Genomic DNA, 27,496 nt, shown 5'->3' with positions numbered 1-27,496 from the left:
TGACAAATATTATTTTGGGCTTTTAAGATAACATTTCATTCTGTAAAGTCTTTATATTCTTTTGGAGATGACATTTCCTGCACACATTTAATTTGTGTAAAATTAGAGTACAGTAACCAAGTCAAGATTGGAATTTGCAGTTTTGTTGTTTGATGAAATAATGTGGTCTTTTCCCCAGTAACCCTTGTTAGCGTCCTAAAAGACATAAGTATTAAATCTATAGTTAGAAAAAACATCTACTTTATCAATCAATCAATCAATCAATCTTTATTGGCAGACTTTTCGTCTATAAAAGGATCATACCTTTTTTTAAAATTCATAACCACAACTCCATTACAGTATGGAGATTTGTTCTATTAGTACTGTTAGTATGTTAAAATTGCGATTGTGCACCATTTACACTCACACTTAAATGTTTTTCTTTGACTAAATCACATCAAACACCCACATCCACTTTATCTTTTTTTTTAACCGTTTTTACAAACCTAAAATAATGAATTATGATGAGGTACCCAGTTTATCCAACAGAAATAAATACTAATTTGATGACGCACTTGAGCAAGTCAAAGTCTCGATACCTCTCGGTAGCAGTGATGGTAGCCGCTCTATGTGTTTCAGGTCTGCACGCTAGCCACGCCCCTTGCCTGATGCGTTCCTGCTGACTGAAAGCACATGACCAAGCGTGTTTACACCTGCAGTCTTTAGTCAGGCGCTAACGTCAACTGTGACACGGATACACAAGCCTGTTTTTTAAACCAAGATAAGACTTGACCGTGGGGTGAGAGATTACTGTTTGGCAGACCCTCGGCTGGTAAGTTAGCCTTATTAGAAAGGCCGCTGTTTTGCTTCAATAAGAAGGCTAGTAGCTCTTCCGTAGCAGCAGCTGCTGCTAGGTTAGCACACTAACGACTCTGAGTAGGTTGCGACAGCAGCATCACCACCAAAGCAGGTAAAAGCTAAAAGTTTAACAGTTCACTCATCTATAAATGGCTTCACTCCAGGCACTCTACTTAGCTTAGCCCACACGGTGTGTTTGCTTGCAATGTCATCGTTCTTTATGGTATAATCAACGTAAAACTACAATAAATGACTGAACGAGCTAGCAACGATTCAGTTGATGGTTATGTTAACCCTCTAGCACAGCAGGTGTGGCGGACTGATAAAAAGTTAAGTCCTATTGACCGGATAGTGGCAGTTTTTGGTTGAATACAGCCTTAAACTCATTAATAGGTGTTAGTGTGTCTCAGTGTGAACTTGTCACAGAGGTGACAATCAACTATCTGCTCTCAGGTAGCTTCCCGCAGGTTCCCTGTGTCTACATGAGTTGCTGTCATCAGAGGTTAAACTAAGATTTGGCAGGTGAAGGCACAAAGATTGGCTGCAGCAGGGCCAAATAATTACTGTGAGTTAGAAGTAAGTTACATAAAAATGTGTTCTGTGATGTCCAGTAGATGTTTCTTTGTCTGCAGATTGTGATCAGCTGAACTGCCATGCTACTCCGATATTCCCTGCTCTTTATGGATTTAACCACCTGAATTCAACAAGATATAAGCAGATGTTAAGACAGTAAAAGGTAGACTTCAGTGGATGAGACTAATCAGCATCAACTTAATCACCTTAAGTATAAACTGATGTAACCCATTAGCAGTACCCAAGATATATTCAGTTCAACATACTAATTCTCTGTAAACTTGATAACAATACTGCAAACTAACCAGTGTAGCATGCACTAAACTGCCTAGTGCCATATTTTCATGTAAGCATTTGCAAAATGTTAGACAAAAACATAATTCAGCAACACATCATGCATAATCCAGTATCTGATTTAAAACTCAGAGACTGCTCAGCATGTGAAAATCCCATTCTTTAAAAATAAATAACTCATCTTTCTGGCATCTTTCTCCATATGTCAGTGATGCATGTTAACATTTTTTTCCTCTCCCTGGGAAAAAAAGCAACTGAGCATTCAGCTCACGGATGTATTTTGCAACACACTGCTCGGAAATAGTTTGTGCATTTGTTGATATTTGTTGAACTGTTTTAAAGTTACTTTTTACAATACTTCCCCATTAAAAATCATTTCTTACCTCTTCTGTGGCACTAACTAGATGCAGACTACCGTGAAACCTTATTTAAATCAGCACCATTAATTGCATCACAGGGATGAAAAGGAAAAAGGGATGTGTTTAAGGTGTAAATGAACCATGGGATGTCATTGTTTTCTTATTATTGAGCAAGTGTCTCCATGCCATCACTGGAAGCAAGCACAACTCACTCAATAGTAACATACACTAACCTCTCTATCAGATGTAATTAATCATTAACTGAAGGCTGTGGGATGCTATTTCAGATTGTTCCAACCCACTTTAACCCCTGGTTGTCATGTTTTTGCATTCATTACTGCACATATTTGATAAAGGAACATCCATACTGGCATGGTAGTATGAACATTTTAAATGAATTAAATGATTTTGGTTGCTCCCAAGTCAAAACAGCAGTTTATTTCCAATGAAAAAATGGCAATATTAAGAACAGTATTAACTGTAAATACTGTATACTGTCTTCGGTAGCTCTAGCCCATCTGTATCCCAGGAGAAACAACCCCTCTTTGGCCTCTGGCTCCAGGAAGCCAGAGCTCCTTGCTGTCCAACATGGATGAGACGGATGTTGAACGTGAGTCTCTTCCCTTCTCTACTGAAGGCTAAGCCACATGTATTTGACATTGGTCAATTCAGGTTTCTGAAATGTTGTCCATCCACTTATGTTTACTCCTTTTCTGCTCCGATATGCTTCTGAGGTTGTGTTTTCCTTTCAGAGGTGACCCTGGCTCTTCTTGATGCAGCCACCGATAAAGACTCAGAAGTCCAGGAACAAGTCAGGAAGTCTATTTTGACTCTGGGAAAACAGCAGCCAGACCGAGTGTTGGCCATGTGTCAGGACTACCTCCTGAAACACCCTAAGGTAACAACCCAGAATAGTGAGAGTCCTTAGGAAGACGAAAGTCAGCCATAATTACGTAACTAAGAAAACAACTGCAAAGTCGTTTAATGTTTAAAAGCAATATGGACTGTTAAATCTATTTTGAGCCTGTTTTTCTGCATTTTTTTCCCGCACACAGCTGCAGAGACTTTTGATACCGTTGTAGCCACTGACTTCATTCAGTTCATTAGTTGGCTTTTTTTCATTTAGAAGGTGTAAAATGTTCTTAGTGATATATTCTTTGCTTATTTAAAGGCAGTCCCTGACATTCAGCAGAAAACCGAGTCATGCTGTTATGTTTCAGATTAACTGCTCGTGTAGCATTTTAATTTCCTGTTTCACTCCATTGTGTTCCTGTTCTCCTTTATGTTAATGACCTTGTCAGTGAGGCTGATAATGTTTTCATCTTATTAATCTGTCAGTGTCATCATGCTAAAATGTGCTTAGGGAGACATATACTATAACAGAAACTACCACAAAGGCTATTTTGGAAGCTCTGCCTTTCTGTGGACAGATTTTGGCAACAAGGTAACACAGCTTTGGGAGATGCAGTCATCAGATTTTACGCTTGTACTGACATCAAAATGAAGGCTGATTTCTGTGTGGTCGGAGAGCTTATTGGCATAGTGACTGATGTTATTCCATCACAAGCCAGCCTGTGGTCCTCTTTTTTTTTTTTTCTTTCATGTTTTTATATCTCCTCTTCATATCTTCCTCTTCTTCATCTCATCTTTCTTCTGTAGCTGGTGGTGAGCCACAGAGTTGTGATTCTTCGGACTATTGAGCTGATTGTTAGCTACAGGATAGAGGAGATCAGTCCTTCCAGAATAAAGAGTATTATCTCCCTGGCCTCAGATGAAATGACTCGATCAAAGGTAAATTATTTATGTCTGTGAAGGTTCTCAGCCACCCAGGTCATCGTAGTCTAAGGAGCTTGGAAAGAAAAGCATCTGGACTTCTTTAAGTGGACCCTTCACCTCTCATCCGAGAAGCTTCTTCAGTTCTTCTTCTCTAGAGCTAAAGAAGCTGAGAGGTGTAATGTCTTCAAGAAACTTAAAGAAGTCCAGATGCTTTTCTTTCTAAGCTCCTTTGACAAAGGTAGAATATTTACTTTTAATCATTGATTTTTGTGTTTTTAAGAGTGTGGACATTACATGATTGGGTTTTGACTAAGATACCTTAAAAGTCTTAGTCATACAGTTTCGTGTGGTCCCTTTCTAACATCCTCTTTCTTGTTGTTCTGCCATCATGGTTGATTCAGGAGGTCATCCCAGACTGGCAGCAGGCAGCCAGTAATATCTTGGTCGCGGTGGGTAATAAGCACATCAATGACATCATGGAGGAGATACTAAGCAAGTTCCAGCCAGGGGTCCTGCCTCACTTCTTTGTAGTTCAAACACTAGCCAACCTCTCTGATTCAAATGGTAAGGACATTTTTACTGGCGTACATGAAAGGAAAAATGTGCAATCTGTCTGTAAGGAAGTCCACATGCAGGCCAGGTTAGGATTTTGGCTGAGAAGGAAGGAATTGAGCAGTTGCTGAGAAAAGACGAACCTGTTAAACCTGTCCAGTAACAGCACTTGCAGGACAAAGATTTTGCACAACACCAGGATTTTTTTTTCTTTCTCTCTGTTTTTTAGGAGCACTCTGTTGTGGTTACAAATGATTAGGGCTCATTTTTTCCACTAAGTATGGAGTCATACTGGCAGCAGTGAGATATTTTTCAAAACTTCTGAGCTGATGTGTACTTTTCTAATGGATAAGTAAAACTTATTTAAAGCCCTGAACTTCAGTGTCTGTGCTCTGAGTATGGCAGCTACCAAAGTAGCATGTCAGGTAGTTAAACAGAGTTTGTCAGTCTTTAAAGGGCCTTTAAAGTGCGGCTGACGTTACTAATCCTACATTTGAACTTGAGCATGTGTTTTATGGTATGAATGAAGTTTTTTCCCCCAAACTCCATAAAATGAAATCTGGAATAACTTAAAAGAAAAATAATCCGAGTTGTCTGAACTACTCATGTCTGAGTGTCACTTATTGTGGCAACAGCCAAATAACTGATAGACAAATCCATTTGAATTATTGTATAAAAATTAGTCTCATAGTGCAAAAATAATGCCAATGTATGTCTCACTGCTGTTATAGAGGAAGAGGGAAATGTAAGCGTGCCATAAATGTGTAATCTGTTCTGTTCTCTAGTTTATGGCATGGTGCCGTTTCTGAATGCTATTCTGGGAACCATGTTACCCATGCTGAGCATGGCAAAACAGGACAACATAAAGTGGGTCTTCTCTTCTGGTAAGAATCACCTGACCTGTTTTCCAGTGGTTTCTTAGATTTTGACTGAACAAACCAAACAAAAAGTGCAGCTTCACGATGTTCGCATGTTTGCTTTCCCTGCTCTTTACAGTGACACGGCTTTTCTGTTTCCTGTTTTGTTGTTTTTCTCTCCCTGCAGCTCTGTCTCATTTCAGTGACAGTATCTTGGAGTACCTGGCCAACTTAGACAAGGCTCCAGATCCTTCAGTCAGAAAAGACACGTTCTCCTGTGACATCTATGCTGCTTTTGAAATCCTCTTCAATAACTGGTTACAAAGCAGAGAGCCCAAGGTAGGTTGATCGTGCAAGATGATATGAAATACAGTGGACTATACAACTGAAAAACCACCTACATTTTGCAAGAAGTCATGGGTTGAGGCATTGTTGAAGGAAGCTGAATCATTAAGGAAGCAGAAGTAAGCCATCCAAAGCTGCAATGACAAACAAAAAAAATAAAATAAAAGCTAAATTAATTTTCTCAGCTTGTAAAAATACACAGACAGAACACTTGGTGTAATTTACTCTCCTATCCTGGAGAGACACTGTTTTATTGGGAAATTCCAAAAAAATGTTTTTTGAGTATTCTGGAAGGTGCAATCTGTTTTAGTCAAGAGTCACAAAGTAACACAGCAGTCACAAAACTCAACTAGAAGAGGGTGACATCTTTACTTTTTGTACTGACTCTATATTAATCCGTGTTACTGAGCCAAACAATTAAACCATTTGTTGCACAATTGGGAAGATACAACTGTTTATTAGAAGAGTATTTAGTTAAATTATCTCAGAAAGAGGCTTGTTCTGGGAACGAATGTTTATTCAATCACAGGTTATTGATGTGAAGGTCATTCTTATTACACATAATATGTCCAAGTACTCACCTAATCTCTGTCATCTCTATCACCTCATATTCTGACTTTTCTTTGTATCTGTTTGGCTTCCAGTTGAGGCTGACAGTGGCTGAAGCGGTGGGATCAATGTGTCATCTGATGGCCAGCGATAAACTGGAGGAACAGATTCCCAGACTTGTTCCTGCCATCCTGTCCCTGTACAAGAAAAACAATGAGCACTACATCATTAGCAAGGTGGGCACAGTGTGATGCATCAGTGTAGGGATTGTTTATTATGGGTTTTTGTAGAAAGTATAATTTAGGTAAGGAAATGGAGGACCATCACTCTCTGAGCATCTCTAAACTCTGTCCTGGCTTTAAGTAGAAGTGCATCTTAAACTGAGTCTGAGCCTTTGCGTGTGTGTACCTGTTTTGTTTTTCTAAACAGAGTCTGTGCCAAGTCCTCGATGCATCTGTCAACATGGGCAGCAGGGTGCTGGAGACACAACTGGAAGCTCTGCTCTTTGCACTGCACCAACAGGTACACTTTAAGTGCATTTCTTTGCTTCTTTGCATGGTAATAAATTGGTATCATTGATTGTGTAGTGTATTGATCAGAAACAAATGGTTAGACGAATTGTGTCTCAGTATTTCTGTTTGGTGTAAGAACTACTTATGGTATTGAAAGCACAAATCTGTGAATGAATGGACTGGGTTAATTCTTGCGAGTTGCTCACCTGCGCTGCTTTTCTTACTTGATGAATCAAATGACAGTAACTGTTACTGAGGTCACACATTTTCACATCCTTGTGACTCAGCTGACACTTGGCCTGATGCCTGCGTGTTGCAAAATTTCACCTCAACTATGTGAGTGATGGCATAATGTTACAGCAGCAGTGTCTGTTACAGTTCCTTTTGTAATTTTTTTCCTCCATTTTATATATGCAATACTTAACGGTGCCTAAAAGCACATGTTGCTGCTGTTAAGAATGTGTTCCTACAACATTTTCAGTTCTTATTTTCAGCTGAGAAGTGTACCCAAAGTGGGAAAGTGGTGGCACATGAAGCTTTTCAAACACAATAAACACACGTGACTTTGTGCTGTAAAAACAGACCATGTGTCATTAGCTCTTACTCAGACTGTTAATTGTTTTTATTATGGTTTTCAAAAATACACTGGTCCATGCAAAAATGAACTCATTTTAATATTCTCCCATTCTTCAGCAGCAGGAGAACACCATCATCCCTATATATGATACAATTGCAGAAGAGCGTTTATACAAATGTTTTATTGCCTTTTGCTGCTTGATTTGCACACTGACTTGTAGATTATGAGCAGAGATCTGTCCTTGTTATGTAAAATTATATCAGTCCCATTTTTAATATACAAATGCAGTCATTCGTATTGGATAGATATACATTTCCTGGCTGTCACTGATCCAAACACACATCTGCACCCATGACACCTGAAGCCACAGAAACCAAATTAGAAAACTGTATGTAATCCATGCTGATTACCACAGACGCTGTTATTATCACAGCTGTTTTAATACAAGGGATAAAGGTAACGGTAAAAATACTACGATTATTTAGAATAATGCGACATGTAGCACAATTGTGTTATAGTGAGCCATTTTTAATAACATCTAAAATAATATAATCTACAGTTACTGTTATTTTCCTGATGTAACTAAAACCCACCAGAATAGACACCATGATGCTCTTCCTTCTTTCTACCAGGTGTCTGCCCCTGTTGACTATAGTAACCCTCCTACTGTCAAGAACCACAATGAGGTCCTGCGCTGCTTCAGTTTGATTGGTACTAATTTTACACTGTCTTTACTTAATTGTCTTCTTATGTTGATGTTGAGTGCAAAGTGACAGCTGAATGTTGTCCGGTTGCGTCAAGCTTTTCTATCTGGTTTAGCTCTAGGGAGTCACAAGAGCAGTAATGAGATCATGCATTAGTGTGTTAGACCCAGTTTCCACCACAGGATAATTGCATTAACTGTGGCAGTTTGTGGACTGCTCTCTTCCTCTGTCTTGCTTTGCTAGCCTTTTTTGACCTGATTATTACATCTGTGTCAATTTATGCATTTCACATTTTAATTTTTTTTTCTTTTCTTTTTTTTTTTTAACTTCTAATTCTCTCCCTTTAGCCAACTCTTTCCCAGATCGCCTGGTTATGTTTGTTCTTCAGAAGTTGGAGAACAGTAATGAGAGAAGCAGGATGGGCTCCTTGGCTGTCCTTCGTCACCTCATCAACTCCTCCAGTAAGGAAATACAATAACAGACCCAAGCATGACACACACTATTCCCTGATCACACACTTGCCTGTTTTACGGCACACAGACATTTCAAGACAAGTAAGAAGCAAATTGTTGAGTTTACCTAAATCACGTGATAGTATTCATGTATATCTATGTGTGCATATAAGTGTTAATTCATTTGATTATTTAAGACTTTACCTTTATTAGTACCTGTGCATTACAGCTTCTACTATGGAGAGCAAGAAGCTGCTGATTCTGGCCAGCATCAGACAGCCGATGGCTGACCACAGCAACAAGGTAACACACATGTACACACACACACGAACCTTTTTATTTTATTTTATTTTTTTGACTATCATGCTGTTAGATGGATGAATATATTCTTGTTCTTGTATTTTACTCTTTTCCTTAAGCTTTTAGTTGTTTAGATAATGATGTCATTGTTTCCCAGGTGAAGAAGCGTGTGGTCCAAGTGATCAGTGCCATGGCTCATCACGGCTACTTGGAGTTAGAGGGAGGAGAGTTACTGGTTCGATTCATAGTTCAACATTGTGCTTTACCTGACACATATCAGGTACAACTCCTTTTGTGTTCATTTCCCCTTTTTTTTTCTGATTTGTGTGGAAGTTCTCTGTTAGTTGCATTTTCAGTACTGTATGTGTGTGTTAGTATGGTGACTTTTTGTTGTATATATGTACACCATGTACAAAATGGTAACAGTAAAAACAAATATCATTTTCTGTTTTCCATGTGATTAAAATCTAAGGTGCAAACATGAATGATGACATGCAAACAAGCCCATTAATGCCCAGACATTCATAATTGATATTCATAATCATTCACAATTCATAATTCACAAATGAGCTTTAATACTTTATCTTAAAGTCTATAAGATTAATGAACTATATGGAGCTGAAAATGACAGATTCTGCAGACGTGAAACATCTGTCCTCTCACAGATAACCTGAGGACTTTAGCACCCCAGATTAAGGAAGAGCTGTACAGAAGGACCAGCGAAGATGTTTTTAAGTAAAATATGTATTACTACCTGTGCCTTTTTCTGTGTGTCTTCAGCGGAGTCAGAGGCCCACAGATCCAGAGGAGGTAACTAACGAGTCACTCAGGTCAATGTGTGACAACACCCTTCATCTCCTCACTACCACTGTTGGACGACTAGCCGATGTATGTACCCTTTCTACCAGTCTGATCTGATAAATATTGTGTATATATATTAACATGTGTTGTTCAGGAAACAGTGTTAGCAGCAGGTGTTTCTTATGTCTTTATTTTATGCTGTGCATGTGTGAAACTTCCCTGACTAGTAGTGTAGGTCAGTTAAATTTGACTTGTACTACTAGTCAGTTAAAAGTGTTACATTTAAGAACTTTGCTGTGATATTTAACATGTGTGTTTTCTTGTTTGAAGGTACTGTGGCCAAAGTTGCTGTATTATCTGACCCCTTCACAGTACAGCAATGCCACTACTCCTCTCTGTAAAAGTCTCATAGTGCTGGGCAACAAGAAGAAAAATAACCAAGAGCCCAGCTTCAAAATCGACTTTACACGGGAAGGTACATGGCTATAGACACTTCTTTATGTAAAGTGTGGAAAGCAGTGTGCTGTAAGGGGTCTATGTTGAAATGTTGTGTGTGGAAGTGGAAAAAATAATATTATAAATAACTTTACAAGCATTGAAATTTGTTCTTACGTCTCTTCTTGTTCTTGTTCTGAATGATCAGTTTAAGCTAAACATGTCTCATCTCTGTCCTTTAGTCAATCTACCATCTCCACAAACACTGATGATCAGACTGCTGGTAAGCAAATATAGAAGCATCAGCTAAACCTAATTCCCTTTTTGCATCTTCAGTATTAAAATGAAGGCTTGCCAAGTATCCCATCCAATAATTGGCTGGAGCAACATTTTGTAATAAAATAAAAAAATTAAATAAAAAAAAAAAATAAAAAAAAAAAGGACTGCATGGATTTATCATGCTAATTTAATCCCCAGTAACGTGTGTGTGTGTGTGTGTGTGTGTGTGATCTGCATATAATGATGGGGTGTTGTATGCATACTGTGAGTGAAAGTTAAGTTATTTATTTTAAAATGCTCTCTCTCAGTCTGTATGTGTGTTTTTTGTGTGCGTGCATGCGTTTGTTTCACTCACTATGGCTTTTAATCCCAAATTCTTTGTAGTTGCATTTTTTTCTCTAGCTCCTCCTACCACGGAGCAATAACAACAATAACTAAGTTATACAGATTTACTGCAATTGTTTGTCTTTTATGTGATCTGTGATATTAATGATAGGTATCTGTTTTTGTAGGTGAATGCAGCTTTTCCATTCAATAACAGAGATCATGGCGCTCCGTCCCTCTCTCTCCTCCAAATCCTCAGTATTAACATTCACCCCAATGCAGAGGCAGTCTGGGACAAAGAAATAGCTCCACTGCTTACAGTACTAGAGGGTATGAAAATATGTGCACATGCAGTAATCATTTTATGCATTTATTTGTATTATACTACATATGTGCTTTGCTGTAGTTACACAAACTGGCACTTTTGTGCCAGTTTGTGCATGAGAACCCCCCTTCAGGGGTTCTCATGCTTGGTTTTTTTTTTTTTCTTGTAAAGATGATCATCACCTTGAGTGTCATCCTCATGCACAGTATTTTTCACTATGCTGCTGCCAGAGCTTTCTGACTGTGGTTTTTGGTTTTAACAGAGTCCGCTGCAGAGAGTCTGGATAAGAAGGAGTGGGACAAGAGGCTACTGGAGGTGTGTGGGTTTTTTTTTTTAATATTCCCTCTTCAAATGCATTAGTGATTTTCAGCTGAATAAAACAAAAATATGGTCCCACTTATTTGGGAAGAGAGTGAATGATGGTTGTCATCATTATTAGATTATTTATATAGTTAGACTGTTATGATCCCTGCTTTGTCAGAAAACATTTAAGTCGATTAATTTGATCAAAGTCATCCTAAAGGTGCTAAAACTATCCACAGCTCTTGTCTAAAACCCTGACAGCACTTGATGATGATAAGTGGGTATGTCAGTTGGCAGCTGAATCAACCAGATACCTCCCTACATATAACAACGCCTTAGAGGAGAAGGTAGGTACCTTTTTAACAGTAAAGGTTTATTAAACAACCAGTTCAGAGCTGCTAAGGCTTCAAAGCAAACTTAATTTAGAAGTGAAAAATATGGAGCAGGTAGAGGGTGGTAATAAGTCTAAGAAAAAAAGTCAGAATTTCTGACAGTAAAATTGGCAATTTCCAAGAGAAGAAAACTGCAATATTCTAAGATTACCATCACAAATATGAGACCACAGTTCACACAGCACACATTAGCACTAAAATGATGCCCATGGTACTCCTTGTGCATATTTTGGCGAGACTGTGCAATGAGAGCTGATGCCAAAAGTTCATCGTCTCACCCAAATCACCAAGTTGTTTTCTTCTAAATGGGCCCATTTTTTTTAAAAGTCAGGACATTCATGCCAATATTATGAATCATATTTAAAATCACGAGTATTTCTTCATTCTTAAATCCAATTGCAAGGTATAATTTGATTTGGTCATCTGCTGCAGACATAATGAATGCTTAGCAGAACACATAAAATGTATATTTATTTATATATTTTTTTAATTGCATACAGAAAGTTGAAAAGTTACACCTGACCAAGGTTGAAGCTTGAAAATAAACGAAACTTAACTAGTAAATTTTATATAGTATAAGTGATATCACAGATGTTCCTCTTATAGGAGAGAAAGATATGAAAATGCTGCTTAGATATTTATATAATGAGCCTTTTTTCCTTTTTTAGAGCTTCCTGTATCGATGTATAGGAGTGACTCTCCAACACTGTTTCAATAAAGAGCTGGTCAAAAAACAGCTGCATGAAGTTCTCCTCGCAGCTCGGCACAATGATGCAGTCGAAAGAGAGGTACCTGAAACTGTCACCTGACAAAATTCTTTCGTGCTAAACTCATGTCACTTTTGATGTTGTTGCACAGGTTTATAGTCTGACTTTAAATTCCCGTCATCTGCATCTCTCAGGGAGTGGCGATGGGCGTCGGTCTGTGTGCAAACAGCCACTTGGAGGGAACTCTGGCCAAGCTGGATGAGTTTGGAAAATCGGATGCCTTCAAGAAGTCACCGAGCATCTTTAACCTGCTCAAAGTACGATGGAAAATGTGCAAATAACAAGTTTCCTTATGTTTATTTTATGTAGAGCAGTGTTCATTTAGACAGCAATTTTTGATTTAGTTTTGGTCACAATCTTTTGACCAAAATCTTATTCTAAAAAAATCTAAATTCTTGTTTTAGTCATCTAAATATCATAAGATATGAGACCAAATCTGACGTTGGCTACATTATAAAGTGTGAAAGAGTGTCAAGGTTTGTTGGTGACAGATTCTCAACACTGTTTATTTTCCTTGACATATCAAATGTGTCCATATGTCTACTCTTCTCTTCCTCTCATATGTTAATTTAAGATCAGAGATTACTTCTGATTGGATCACTTCCATATTCCCACCTGTCTATACACCTGTCTCTTAGATAGTTCTTATTGGATCTTGTCTCTCCAGAATATTTTCATCTCTTTTTTTTTCGTTGACAAAAAGTGGCAACACATCCCGTCATCGTTTTTGTCCTCGAGCATTATTTTTTATTTGCTTGTCAGCTTGTTTTTATCAGGAAAAACTGTGACAAAAATTATTGGTTAACAAAATGAAAACTGATTGTACAGGGTTTTTTTTGTTTTGTTTTTTTTTTAAACAGCTAGTTATTCCTTTCTTGTCTAACCTCAGGAGCGTAATGATGTTGAGGTGGAGAAGGTGAAAAGCACATTAATCCTGTGCTACGGTCAGGTGGCTGTGAACGCCCCTCCAGAGAAGATTCTGAACCGCATTGATCAGGACATCCTCCGCTGCATCAGTAAACATTTCAACACCAAGGTATGAAAACACTACTACTACTCACCTTATATAATTTGGTGTTGATACTAAGGAGAAACAGTCCTGTGATTTAGTAGTTTGCCATTGTTTGAGATGGTGTTGCTGGGTGTCACAGACTCTTGCATCACTTAGGTCAGCGGTCCCCAAGCCCCGGGCCACGGACCGTTACCGGTCTGTGAGTCGTCTGGTCCGGGCCGCGAGAGTTGAGGCTCAGGTGTGAAATTTATGGTTTTAATGGTTTTCATCGTTAACTCGATTTCTCTGGGTCTTTTCCCGCGTTGTAGTTGTGTCTTATTTTGAAAGAAATATTTACGCATTACCATAGCAACCAGAGAGCATTAAGGGGCAGAGAGGAGGATGTTACTCTCAATGCTGTTGGCGCATTTCAGGAGGACGCTGCTAATAAAGTTACACAATTACACAGTGAATTTGCCTTTATTATTATATTTACAAAATACCACAGTTTTTTGTCTTGGTCGTATCATTTTATTTTGTTGTATTTATCCACAACACCTTAAAGGCCAGTCCGTGAAAATATTGTCTGAGATTAAACGGGTCTGTGGTGCAAAAAAGGTTGGGGACCGCTGACTTAGGTGATCAGACAGTTCATGAGAAAAAAAAAAACAGCAAACTGAGCTAAGATCCAGGTCTGATGCTACAGGCAGTGAACAAGGAAACTCTTAATTTTAACAGCTTATTGATGAACATATTTTATTTGACTGAATCCTGCAGGAATCAGGGCTGTGTTTGTATGTGAGCTCATTCCTTATCACCTTTTCTTTATGCAGGTTCTGGGGATTAAAGTAGAGACAAAGGTATCGTCACAGGAATCCAGGAGCTTTGTCTTTAATCCTTGCTAGTTAACATTTCCTCTTTCTTCAGTTTGATCTCACCCTCCTTTCTTAATATATTTCTGCATAAAATCTGCATACTTTTGGTGATATTCACACTAAAATCATACATGAAAGTCTTCAATTTGAGAGCACTGTGCAGTAAAACAGCCTCTTCGTTAGGCTTCAACCCAGCTTCACTGCATATATGTGAAGTTTCACGGTGCAAGAGCACCAGACTTTACAGTCCTCTGAAGGCATTCATGTATGATCAATCACTAACATGTTTCCAGTGTGGTGGTGGAGTTTATGTTGATTTTTAAAATGCAATTTAAAAACTTTTTTACAATCACGTAATAGCAATGAGACTAAAATATATCCCAGCTAAATTTGGTTGTTGAACTGTCGGAAACCATATTGAGCATCACTTCTTATTGTAATAAGGGACTGTGATGTACTTCTGGGAAATGTAGCTTCAAAGTGATGCATCACTGAAAATATCTCACACACTCACATCAGGAAAGCTTGAAAGATGTTTTTATCTTTTGTTGTCGGCTCTCAGCTACAAAGAGCAGATGATAAGAAACTAGCAGACCACCTCTCTTACATTTTTCCTTACTAAGTAATATTCAGGTTTACGACAATATTGCATTATGTATGTGCTGTTAAGCTGTTAACATTTTGTCTTGTGATTATAATCATTTGGGGCAAAGAAACAGCTGTGTTTACGTCATTGTTCTAGTCAGGGTGACATTGATAAATAACACCTTCAGGTCCGTCTCTCTCTGTTCTTCACTATAAGCTCTCCTCTTTCTTTCTTTTTGCCTTATTTGCTTAAAGGTTGATTGCTGTTACATTACTCACTGGTGACTCACACGCTGTGTGAACGCCTTTTCTAATGTCTTGCTGATCAGAGCTTGCAGATGTTGTGTTGTTCTACTGATCACCTCACATTTCTTTCCATCCATAGGCATGGAGGATCAATCTGCAATATACATGTTGGATTGATTTAATTAATTAGCTGACTGATTTATTATTATATGTATTTTATTGTTTATTTTTACTAAGCTTTGTGTAGAGTTGTGTCTGCTAAAACAGGTTTGCAGTGCATCTTGTTCATTCTTGATAACGGAGACTGCCTCTTGACCTGAATCATTGTCTCTCTTTGTTTTTTTGTTGTTTTTTTTTTATGTCTTTGTGCGTCATTTGTCTTTCTTTATTTTGTGCACCCTCATCTCTGCATTTTCCCAATACAGGACCTGACTATGAAGCTCAGTTTGATCCAGAGTGTTGGCCTCATAGCCAAAGCCATCAGCGAGTGTGTGAAGAAACAAGGCTACATCTTCTCTCGCAAGCAGGAGCTCATTACTGTGATGCTGGTCAGTGGAAATTAAGCGCCAGCTTCTTGTTACACAGTAATTGCAGACAGTAAGAACAGCAGACATTTTCTGGTCTTTTATTTTTTTCACTGGTCAGGACTTCATTAAGGCAGAGCAAGCTGATGCACTGAGGACTCCAGTACGCCAGCTTGTGATGAGCACGTGTGCCAACCTTATGTATCCTTCACTTCAGTGAAGAAACTGAACTTTGCAAAGTAATATGACAGAAATTCAAAGTCCCTTAATAATAGAGACTAACAGCTACTGAATATATGTACAGAGCGCTTACTAATAAATGAGTGTTTGTAGTAGTTAATCTTACTGTTTGCACTGAATTAACTGTAAAACTTTGATTTGGAGTGACTTCCTTTTGCAGACTTAAATGATAACCACAGAACTCAAAGTCAACAGAAGACAAATACGAGGCAGCACTTTGCTGACGTGAAATGAATCATCAGTGACTGAAGCTCTGTCATCTCCCAGTGTTTTATCTTTGACCTTAATGCCTCAGTCCACTGGACCCTCCGATGAGTGAGAATGAGAACTTTGACTTGCTAAAGGTGTGTATCAACAGTGTGTTCTCTCTGCCAGCTGAGACGCACACTCCAGAGAAAATTAAAGAAGAGGAGCCGCTCGACCCCAAGCAGAGAAAGGTGAAGTGAGGCAGACTGAGATCTGCTGTAGTTTGTTTGTACCACCTCTGATCTTTATAGCAAACTTTGTCTGTAGCCAAGTATTTTAAATGCTGTCCAATATATTCTGGTGGATCTCTACAGGCGCTGTACAAAGACACGCTGGCTGCTCTGCAGGAGCTGCTGAAGAGCGTATTGGCTAAAGATCCAACACCCGACGGTTTACAGAATGTCTTTAAGGTGAAGCCTGCCGCTTCAGCAAATGCTCTTGTTTTCACTTGGCTATTCAATATGTTATTTATTTAATTTTTAAAAAATAAATTAGGTCATTTTGTCATAAGATTAAGGGGCTAATGAAAATCTTTACTACTACTTTTGGTCGAGCAGTAGAAGAATGGGGAATAAAATCAATACAGAATAGTATCACAGTGTTTTACATAGTGATAATAGATCGATACAGGGAAACAAAATATCAATATTCTATTAAATAAATAATACTTCTATTAGAAAAATAATTTAAATACTCTCTTACCATCATCCTGACATAATGTTGACTCAGTTTAATGCAAGTGAGAAACTGTCCAACACTGGACACACTTAGCTCGACTAAAGCTAGCTCCTACTTCAAAGCAAGCTAATGGCTCAGTCACAGCAGCCTCCTCACGCTCCATCTTAAGGCAGCATTGACAGCAGGTTTTAGTGAAGGGTCTAAAGCAGGATCTGCTTAACAATCTCATTTAAAGCACAAAAAAATAATAAGTGCAATAACTTTATCTTATAGAGTAAAACAAATACTGAAATAGTTTAACTTTGAAGACATATCACCTTTTTAAACTGAAAAATAAATTGCAAAATATGCTATTGAATATATTCAGCATATGGCAAAATGTTAAAAGTACAATAATATTATATTGTGAGTGAAGTATTGTGACAATATTGTATCATTGGGTGTCTGGTTATTCTAGCACTAGTAAAAATCCAGCTATGAGAAGTATTTATTTCTGGTTTTAAGAGCATGATACAAATTGCTCTCTTTCTCTGCTTTTAATTTTAGTTTCTGTCAGTCCTGCTCACTACTCCAGTTCCACAAATAACTTTATAAAAATCTTGAAGTATTGTAGACTGCCATACAGTAATGATTGACTTTAACATGCCGGTATCATATCGTAGTGTACGTGTAAAGCGCTTTGGGGTCCTTAGGGACAAAGTAAAGCACTATACAAATACAGGCCATTTACAATAGTGTATGTAACCTGCGTTTCCTGATGTGACTTCCTTGTGCAGCACATTGAATCATGGTTGAGTTCTGGACAGGACCACGAGAGGGAGCGAGCTATCACAGCCACAGCTCACATACTGGCTTACTACCTGGATAACCTGACTGTCAAGGTACACACAAAAACATAGGGCAGATATATTGGTGACAAAATGTTTTTATAATTCAATGGATAATCGTGTAATTACCATTTAACAACTCAAAACTTTGTGTAGAACATGGTGTCTTTCCACAACCTTGGAGCTCTGCTGGGCCGCCTGTCTCCACGCTGTTCGGACCCTGTCCCTGCCGTACGCGCTGCTGCCGTCGACTGCATACACACACTCCTTTATATACAACTTCGATATGAAGGTACAGTCATGTAACGCTTTGACATTTTATATATTGTTTTAAGGAAGTACCATGTCATAAAGTGGGAAAAGGTAAGGAGGCAATGATGAGACCCTGTTATTTTGTAATTAGTTTATAAAAGGAGCAGGGGTTGGATAATCTGGAGTTGAACTGTGAATAATTATTGTCATTGTAAAACTTATTTAAATATTTCTATCCCTGTTCCTAGGATTCTCTTTGGATTATAAGGATGAATCTGTGGACTCTCTGCTGTCGTTAAAGGATCGGCTGGAGAACCCTGACCACTCAGTTCTGTACAAGACCTGCTCAGACCTTACCAAGGTACGCGCAGATCTGAAAACTGCTTCATTGCTTGTGCTCAATACTTGTTTTCTTGCCACTGTGGATTTTTATCTTTTAGTATGACACTCAACAATATGTTTGTACAGTTATCTGTTGTAATGCGTATATTCTGTCACACTCTGTCTACCATAATGTAGATGTGTGTAACTGCATCTTTCCCTGCATGAAATCAGGTGATGAGTAAGCGTCTGCCTCAGCAGCAGCTGACGACATTGGTGTTCATGCTGTTTGAAGGGCTCGTCGACAGCCAGACAAACTGCTGCCGAGCTTCAACTGTCATTCTGAATACTCTGCTCAAGAACAGAGGAGGCGGACTACAAGATATGGTAACACACGGACTGCCTTTAGTTGCATTTTCTTATGCCTGTGCAGTCATTGCATATGATATAAAGTTGCAAAGGAAAAATCTCTGGAATCACTGACATTTCCTTATAAATAAATGTATACAACGTTTGCCTACTCACAAATTTGGGGGATAGCTTTCACAGAACCTTAAGAAGAGGCATTTGAGAGATCCACCAAGCAGGGAAAAGCAACAACAAAGCAACAAGCACTTCTAAAGATCTGGATGTTATTCAGCCCGCGAAAAGAACTAATTGTCTACAAGTGAATAAAATTTAAGACTGCTGCTACTCTCCTGGGAGTAGGCGTCCTTCAAACATCAAAGGGAATAACACTCAGTCTTGGGAGTTGAAGAAGACCCAAGGGCCGCAAAAAACAGCAAAACAGCACTATAAATCTTTAAACCTTGTTAAAGTCTTTGTTCATGTATTCATAAAAAACACTGATCAGGAAAACTCCTAATGAAGGGGAAAGTTTTTTTTTTTAAAAAAAGACCACTCAGATGTTTCAAACTACATTTTAAAAAAAAAAAAAAAGAAAGGGGGGGGAAAAAAAAAGGAAAACACCCCCAAAAAACTCAAGATTGGTTGCTTTGCAACCCAAGGGCCAAGAAATCTTTGAATCAATGAGTGAGCAATAAATTCAGAACAGAATTAAACAGCAAAGTGGTTTAAAAAAAAAAAGACAAAGAAAGGAGGAAATTCCACTTTTTTGAGCCTATTAGCTCTGACCTGATTCACGTAATCTGGTGTGACCTGTAGAGGCCTGTTAGGTCAAGACATCCCAGAAATATTGATGAAATATTTCTGAGAATTAACCAGGACATGGAAAGTACAACTGTTACTGGTTTAGTTAGATTGTGTTTGTCTAAAACGATCTTGATGGTCGTACAGATGACGTCAAATCAGAAGTCCTGCTAAATGTAACCAGCTTTGCAGACATTGTTTTGCAACTGTAACAGTGAAGTGCTTTACCTGCTGCTGTTCTGCTGGATCACCAAACACAGCGTTTGTTTGTTTCTGTGTTGTTTGGTGTGTATGTAGGTCCCAGAGATGCTGGAGGTGCTGCATGTGCGTCTGCAGAGCATCACAGAGGACCAGGTAAAGACAAACATGAATGCACAATTCATATATCACACACTTAAATTATTCATATATTGAGCATTATCAACATTTACAATTTAAAGGATTTCTTATTATCCCCATGTTAAAATAACAAAGTAAATTAGAAGAATACCTTTGAGCCCTATTTTGCAATGATGAGCCGTTTACTTCACAACTCTCTTAATTTGTGTTCTTGCAGGTACTTAATGAACTCACTCGGTTTATCAGGGGTTTATATGCACTTTGCTAAGAATAACTGTTTTATTGTATTATGTTCAGGTGAGAGTGGCAGTGGGACAAACAGTACTTATCCTGGCTTCTCAGCATCTACAGACTGTTATCAATACACTAGTCAACCAACCACTTCCTTATGACAAGTAAGTATAAAGAACCTTTAAATCCTCTTCCTCAGCATGACCACATGCCAGCTGTTTTTTGTCTTAATATAAGAAAGAATTGCTCATATTTTAGCTGTAACAGATGTTTTCTGGGACATGTGTGAACATGAAGCGTGTTTGTTTGTGCAGCTGGATCAGTGAGATGTGGATGGCTTTGGGAGCAGACCCCATTGTAGCTAATCAGATCATGGAGATGGTGATGGAGAAACTTAGCATCATGGCACCCTACGTAGACAAGAAGGAGTCATTGATGAGAGGAGGAACAACAAAGGTGGCTACTAATCAGCCACTGGCTGTAAGTTACAAAGTGACTCACTACATTTAAATTGAGATGCAATTGTTGTGCACAGGACACACACCCCTCATGTGCTTGACTTTCAAAGTAATATCATGAAAGTCTGTTGTACAGACTTATACATAGGTACAAAAAAATTGGCTTGTGTTTAGTTTCTGGTGCTGTTTTCAAACTTGGTAAATTTACTATAGATAATTGATGGGTGTGAATGTTGTGTGACTTTTGTCATTCAGATGACATGCGGTCTCAAGGAGCTGTTATTAAACGGTCAGAGTCAGGAGCCAGCGGTCAGTCTGTTCCCTCGGCTATTCTCCTGCCTCACTGTGCGACTGGGAGCGAGCGTCGGAGTCTCAGCACCAAAGGACAGCAACTCAAAACACACTGCCTCCATCCACGTAGCAGGGTACTCATCTTTTTTATGTATAAAATAAATAAATAAAATTTCTGTCAAGTTAGAATGTCAGGTGTTTCTGTGGGTGAACTTTTTGATCCAATCCTTTCTTCTCTTCCAGGGTAGCAGCTGAAGCGCTGAGAATTTTGTTAGCACGAGCCCAGTTAGATGAGGTGATGAAAAAACTGGATGAGGATAACGCCTGGGATGCAGTGAAGGAAGCCAGTACACATGTTAAAGGAGTGACACTGCTAGCAAGGTACAGATATCTTCATGTTGCACACCAGTAAAGCTGTAAATCTCTTTTAAAACAGTACACTGGAAACACTATGCCCTTGTTTTGCATTCTATCCCAACCCTGTCTTATTAGGAGTTAAAATGTTAATTTAAATGTGCTCTAAATGTACTATGGTGTCTTTGTAAACAAGCGTTTGTTTGCCTTGTCCTTAGGGCGATGGCTAAGCATGCTGGTCCCAGATTGCCTGCAATCGTGGAGTGTCTGTGTCCATTACTGAACAATATCTATGAATGCCAGCGAATCACTGTCACTGCTTTCTTTTCTGAGGTGATAAACCCAGTGATTACATGCCTCCAATTCTTATCGTTATATCTAAATTACAAATGACTAAATGAGGATCTTTAGCAGCTTCATTGGCCAGCAGCAGGAGAACAACAATAAAATAATGTTTTTTATTTATTTTATGTCTTTTGTCACGGTCTTATCTTCTGACTCCAGCTGTTGAACCATCATGTGGTGACAGAGCTGATGTTAGTAGATGTGTTAATGAACAACATGATGGAGAGGATATCAGATCCTTGCTGCACAGTCCGCATGTTGGCTGTGCGAGGGCTGGGGAACATAGCCGTGGGCTCACCTGAAAAGGTACGCACACTCACACTCACCCACCCTAACTGTTACGACACTCACAGCTTACTCTGTGTAACTTTCCTATCAGGTGAATAAATATGCCAAGGAGCTGCTGGCAGCCATGAGTTCAGGAATGGAGGAGAAAGATGATCCAGGTAAGTCAACAGCAGAGTTACAAGTGAAAAAGGGTAACGCTAATAAACATTTGTATCTAATTCACTGCAGTGTTTCTTAAAGCGTACATGGTACAGTCATTAATCAGATCTCTCTCTCTTTTTTGTATATAAAACTAAAACAGGTAAACTGATCACACTTGAGGCCATGTCAGGCCTGTCTAAAGTTCTTGTCCACCTTGACAAGAAAAACGTTCACCTACTCGCGGTTTACATCTTCATGAAGATTAAACCTTTCTTGGAAAGTGTAAGTTTGGTCTTTACATATGTCCTGTATCATGTTATTAATCATGTCAATCTAAATAAAGTAACATTTTGTTGTATTTTATATCAATATTTCTTACTTTAGCTTTTTTTAAAAGTTCATTCACATCTGAGGTCAGTTAGATTCCTCAAGCTTTGTTCAGTCCTGTGAGAAGATGACTTTTTAAATAATCAGACACAAGGAGGCTTTATTAGACACACCTGTACGTTTGTGGCTTTTTAGCAGGTGTGCCTACTAACAGAGCCCTTTTTGTAGGCACACCTGTGTACCTGCCTACACCTGTGTGCCTAATAAAGTGAAATTTCCCATTCCAACCTACATGAGACGATGAAACAGGCAATGCACTTTCTCCAGTTGTCTAGATAAAATGCTAAGTGCAGCTTTTGACTCTCAACCAGGAGAACGATGAAATCCGCTGTGCTTCCATCCATCTCATGGGTAACCTGTCCACGTTTGGCTCAGGAGAGCAAGTGTTCAAAGACCAGATCCACAATGTTCTGGTCAGCCTGCTGTTACACCTGGTTGATCCAAACCCACAGGTGGTTAAGGTACAGTTGGAAAGCACACACAAAATGTGACAGCAGCTTTCTCTCTTATTGCAGATACACTTTAGTACTAGAGGGTGAATTGTTATATGCTGTCATGCAAAAGTGGATTTGTTTGTTTGTTTAGGCGTGTAAGTATGCGATGCGAGTGTGTGCTCCTGTAGTGGGATCAGAACAGATCACAGCCATGTTTCAGAACCACCTACATGAAGATAAGAGCTTGCACTACGGAGAATTCATCAACGACCTCACAAAATACCTGGTAAGCTGAGAGACAGTCTGAGTTAAGCTTATTTAAATGTGGGGAGATAAATTCAAACCGTTAGTTTGATTTAGATTTTGTCAGCTTTCTGTCCTGATGTTTGCTTTTCTCACCACAAGGTTACAATAAATGATAATATTGAAGCACATCCTAGATGCTTGTTTGTGATGTTCATTGCGTGTTTTGTGGGTTGTAGATTCAGGACTTTCCTGGCATGCTGAACTTCTACCACATTTCAGTCATCCAATTCTTCAAGAGTAACTGGCCTGAGGTCAGAGCAGGAGCTGCCATGTTTATAGGTATCACTGAACTTTAAAAGATCACTCCATATTATAAACTGAAGTTCTATCAATAAGCATAAAGTGTCAAATGAAAACCAGCCTCTGTGTCAGTTAGGCTACAGTATGACAGTTTACAGATGACATGTGATCTACATGCCGTGCTCCAAGTGATGATAATGTATCCATCATCAGGGTTCATGCTGGGAAATCTTCAAGAGGAGCATCACTCCCACCTCAACATGGGCACCATCACTAAAGGTAAAGTGAAAAAAATCCCTTAATTTCCTATCCGATCTCATTCTGTTTGTTTGCTGGTTTTAATATTTGTGTGCGTTCATTTACAGGTTTGGTGATGCTGCTTCAAGATCCAGATCCTGTTGTGAGAGTGAAGGCTGCTGAAGCCATGGGACACTTCCACTGACACACACACCCCTACATACAAATACTAGTAATTCCTTTACACATCAGTGGTCGATCAATATAGATAGTAATTTAAACTTTTTAAAAAATATTCAGCACTCTGTGTTCCAGTGTGCAGTCATTCTCAAATTACCCAAATAAACTAACTGCAGACTTTCATTAAAACCAGAACAGGGACCAAAGAGGAAGAAGTGAGGAGTATGAAACCAAACGGTCACATGATCATGCCAATGAAAACTAAAAACACTCAGTCATACGCACACATGCAGATGCATTTAGCTCTTATAGTCTTAATTTAGCCCCTCTCACCTTTTACTCTGGTACTTGAAGGAAGAGTTGATTCTTAACGGTATTTTAGTGACCCAGGACTGTGTTGCTCTTTACAGATAGACCTCATCTGTAGCATCCTGTCAGTGTGACAGTGACAACGAGATACACTGTGTTCTCTCGATCAATATATTATACGTGAAGTTTCTAATGCGAACATGAAAATACATTTAAACTTGAGTAAAACTTTTTTAGAATAAATATAGTTTCTTTGAATACATATATATGAGCAAGTGAAAGTTGCAAATTTGAAGTACATGACTAGTTCACGTGAGCGTGGTCGGTAGCTAGTGTGTGTGTGTAGTCATGGCAGCATTTTGTGACCATGTCAGTGAATGTGGAGTTTAGTTCCAGAAAATCTCCGTTACAGGTAGTTGCAGTTTAGTGAGCTTGGTTTTGGTGTTCTAAAGACCCCACCCTCCCCCTCACCTTTTGAATCTTTAGCCACCGCTGAGCTGTTTCCCTGCCCTCAGTGAAGACCCTGTGAAACGTGCTTAGATCGATTAGATTCGTAGTTCCACGTGGATGTCTTAAAGTGAAGCATAAAATAAAAATAAATGCACGAGAGTTAGAGCAGATCAGATTTGAAGGGTTGACAGTGTGTCTGGAGGATGTGAGTAATTAATCCATATCATTTAGCCACTAAATCAGCCACCAGAAACCAGCCAGTAACTGTTAGTGTTTCTATAACCAGCAGGACTCAAGCTCAGTAATGGGAACTGGAATGGTAACTGGGTAAGAGTTTGCCTAATGCCAGGCTCGCCGTCACTGTTTAATGATGCTGTTTATAAATCACTGCCATCTCTACAGCTGTAACAGTCATGTCTTCAGCCGAGGCTTTTAAAGCTGCGTTGATTGTTGTCTTGTTTTATCAGCATATGGTTAATTTTGTTTTTTAATTTCACGTGAACTTCACATTAATCTCACGCGTACATGTTAATCGCCTGAAAAAAAATCTTTGCCAAGCCTCCTGTGTTAACCCTCATAAACACACCGGCCAAAATCATATCAATCCATAACGCTGAGAGGTGTCATATTATTTAGAAAACTAACTCAATTCCAATTAATAATTGTCAAAAAGACAATTGTAGCCAATAAAAGGTTACTAACCTAGTGTTGATTTGTCAAACAGTCCAGTTAAACGTGATGAAACCAATGCCAAATATCTACAGACTCATTATATTGTAGCGATGCCGTTAATGATTTTCCTTTATTCTAACTTCGAAAGCACTTGATCCTTGTTTAGTTTTACAGTTGTTGCCTCTATTTGTGTGCTTTTAGGTACTGATGTGGGTGTGTGTGTAAATATGTGTGTGAGCAGTGTCTTATATGAGAATGACTTGAACATGGGACCTTAGTATTTATGTCTCCAATCAATGTGCTCAAAGACAGTAAGTCGAAAATAATATGTTGTGCATCCACATTCATATCGATTTTGGGGCAGAAATTTCCAGAAACTCTGATTAAGGTGATAGCGATGCATCGTTTGTTGTAAAGTTTACCTCTGATATTTCCGTTGCACTTTTAAGCCCTGCTGTGCGGTCCCTGTTTGGGGAACTGGCCGGCAAACCTCTGCTAATTTTCTTCCGAAGTTCAGCATCACAAGTCTTCTTTATTTTTCCCTATTTAGTTTTGCACTTGAACAATTGAGACACATTTGTCTCTTAATACTCACATTCACACTATAAATGTATTAATCTCATACATAAGCTGCTCCTGGATCTGTTTTTGTTAGCCCTACAAACAGGGTCTCATGGCCTCCTGCACTTTCTAACACTATGGCTTGGTTTAGGGTAGTTGGTATTGTTCTGTTGTTGTAAACTTTGTACCACTGATATTGATTGTTTCATGTCTTCCTGATTTTTAACATGTTCTGAATGTCAGATGGTGATTATTTCAAATGTGTCTGCGTGTTGGAGCGTGAATGTGTGCATGTCTGTTTTCAACAGAGTGTGTGAGGACGATGGCAATCAGTGCATCTAAAACGAATAAATAAACAGACCCATTATAACATAACTGGTCATTTTGTATTTTTTTTAAATACCTTTTTCAAAATGACTTATACTCTTACTATAGCAGATCAACCGAGTTCAAGACTTTGAACGAGACTGGATGGATAAATCTCAGCTAAGAGACCAGCAGATACCCACCTGTCTATATAAAGAGACATTTTCATCCTGTATGCAGATAACATATGCCACCATTTTTTAATTAAGAGAAATTTTAGCTGAAATTCTTATTTCATATGTGTGACATAGGTGTACTCACTGTAATCATGCAGAAAACTGTTAGAATAGAAAGTGAAAAACTTCAGATGACTCCAACAGAGAGCTACAATATTCTTGTGTATTCGATGAGCCTCCAACCAGGAAGCATGTTAACAGTTTCATTCATACTGTCCTACATTGGTCCTTCTTGTGTTCTGCACACGAAAACATAGAGTGGTGACAGTTCTGTGACGGCACATCAAAGTCAGTCACTTGAATATGAATGAATGTTGTGAATGTTAGCACGTAATAGAGCAGGCAACATTCTGAGCTGTATTTGTGTATAAAGGAAAAAATGAAAAGTCTTTCATTATAAGTTTGTGAAAATTCAACTCCAAGCATGTGTGATTCTTCTTTTTCCTGCTGTTCCCACAGAAGCCCCACAATTCATCTCTCACACATCTTTGCACTTTTTAACAAATCAGTGAGGTAATTACTGCACACAACAGTCTGTGGAGGTCATTAAGGTATCCAGTAATTGACTGTTCATATACTGCAATACCACTTTTTTTTTTTTTTTTTTTAAATGTGTGTCCGTAAGTCTGCAAATTAGTAATGTATTTACACTGCCTGGCCAAAAAATGGTAACCACCTGGATTTAACTAAGCAAATAGGTACAAGCCCTCCTATTGGATAATTACTGCATAGGCGATTATCTTTCAGCTGGCAACAAGTTGTTTAACCCCAACTGGTGCAATGAGTTGCTTCTCATTTCATAAACAACCATGTCGAAAGATGCATCTCGTGGTCGTGGAAAAGATGTTAGTGTTTGGAAAGGGTCAAATCATTGGCATGTATCGATAAAAGAAAACATCTAAGGAGATTGCAGAAACTACTAAAATTGGATTAAGAACTGTCCAACGCATTATTAAAAAGTGGAAGGGTTGTGGGTACCCAATCGTCTTCGAGGAAGAAACGTGGCCGGAAAAATTGATTGTGATCGGATATCACTTAAACATTTGGTGAAATCTAATAAAAAACAACAACAACAACAACAGTAGAACTCAGGGCTATGTTTAATAGTGAAAATAAGAGCATTTCCACACACGCAATGCGAAAGGAACTCAACAGATTGGGACTGAACAGCTGTGTAGCCACAAAAAAAAAAAAAAAAAAAACACTGATCAGTGAGGCAAACTGGAAAAAAAGGCTTCAATTTGCTAGGGAGCACAAAGATTGGACTGTGGAGCAATGAAAGAAGGTCATGTGGTCTGATGAGTCCAGATTTATCTTGTTCCAGAGTGATGGTCGCAACAGGGTACGAAGAGAGGCAGATGAAGTGATGCACCCATCATGCCTAGTGCCTACTTTACAAGCCTGTGGGGGCAGTGCTGTGATCTGGGGTTGCTGCAGTTGCTCAAGTCTAGGTTCAGCAACAGTATGTGCTCCAAGAATGAGGT

General features: G+C 38.8%; 1 protein-coding gene across 3 annotated transcripts; it reads left to right on the top strand.

Annotated features, from left to right (window-relative positions):
- Nucleotides 1–677: 677 nt before the first annotated feature.
- mroh1 (maestro heat-like repeat family member 1) lies at nucleotides 678–25,828 on the top strand. Of its 3 annotated transcripts, XM_063486039.1 has the most exons (46): nucleotides 678–811; nucleotides 1,470–1,573; nucleotides 2,571–2,673; nucleotides 2,816–2,961; nucleotides 3,723–3,854; nucleotides 4,241–4,403; nucleotides 5,177–5,275; nucleotides 5,436–5,587; nucleotides 6,238–6,378; nucleotides 6,572–6,664; nucleotides 7,864–7,942; nucleotides 8,283–8,396; nucleotides 8,617–8,690; nucleotides 8,845–8,967; nucleotides 9,468–9,575; nucleotides 9,819–9,963; nucleotides 10,166–10,206; nucleotides 10,715–10,856; nucleotides 11,114–11,166; nucleotides 11,394–11,501; nucleotides 12,215–12,334; nucleotides 12,448–12,570; nucleotides 13,203–13,349; nucleotides 14,138–14,164; nucleotides 15,436–15,558; nucleotides 15,656–15,735; nucleotides 16,070–16,211; nucleotides 16,335–16,430; nucleotides 17,475–17,579; nucleotides 17,682–17,817; nucleotides 18,026–18,138; nucleotides 18,333–18,485; nucleotides 19,545–19,601; nucleotides 19,884–19,981; nucleotides 20,132–20,297; nucleotides 20,531–20,700; nucleotides 20,810–20,947; nucleotides 21,139–21,253; nucleotides 21,425–21,571; nucleotides 21,645–21,711; nucleotides 21,855–21,976; nucleotides 22,393–22,542; nucleotides 22,667–22,801; nucleotides 22,998–23,100; nucleotides 23,275–23,340; nucleotides 23,427–25,828. In XM_063486039.1, the coding sequence occupies exons 3-46, from the start codon at nucleotides 2,652–2,654 to the stop codon at nucleotides 23,501–23,503; spliced, it is 4,911 nt and encodes a 1,636-aa protein (XP_063342109.1). In that variant the 5' UTR covers nucleotides 678–811; nucleotides 1,470–1,573; nucleotides 2,571–2,651; the 3' UTR covers nucleotides 23,504–25,828. The 3 variants fall into 3 exon arrangements, with proteins under 3 accessions (XP_063342109.1, XP_063342108.1, XP_063342110.1); XM_063486038.1 differs by lacking the exon at nucleotides 1,470–1,573; XM_063486040.1 differs by lacking the exons at nucleotides 1,470–1,573; nucleotides 14,138–14,164.
- Nucleotides 25,829–27,496: the final 1,668 nt, after the last annotated feature.

The sequence above is a fragment of the Pelmatolapia mariae genome, linkage group LG10_11 (genome assembly GCF_036321145.2).
Source record: "Pelmatolapia mariae isolate MD_Pm_ZW linkage group LG10_11, Pm_UMD_F_2, whole genome shotgun sequence".
In the NCBI taxonomy this organism is placed as follows: domain Eukaryota; kingdom Metazoa; phylum Chordata; class Actinopteri; order Cichliformes; family Cichlidae; genus Pelmatolapia; species Pelmatolapia mariae.
The sequence above is the reverse complement of the archived record's forward strand: the minus strand, read 5'-3'. Positions and strand labels throughout refer to the sequence as shown.

Bases quoted from the DNA above. Each gene is read 5' to 3' on its own strand.
- mroh1 (XM_063486038.1), top strand. From the start codon at position 2,652: ATGGATGAGACGGATGTTGAAC. The intron at 14,165-15,435 runs GTATCGTCACAG...TTCCCAATACAG, and splicing joins GGATTAAAGTAGAGACAAAG to GACCTGACTATGAAGCTCAG. The intron at 21,977-22,392 runs GTAAGTTTGGTC...ACTCTCAACCAG, and splicing joins TTAAACCTTTCTTGGAAAGT to GAGAACGATGAAATCCGCTG.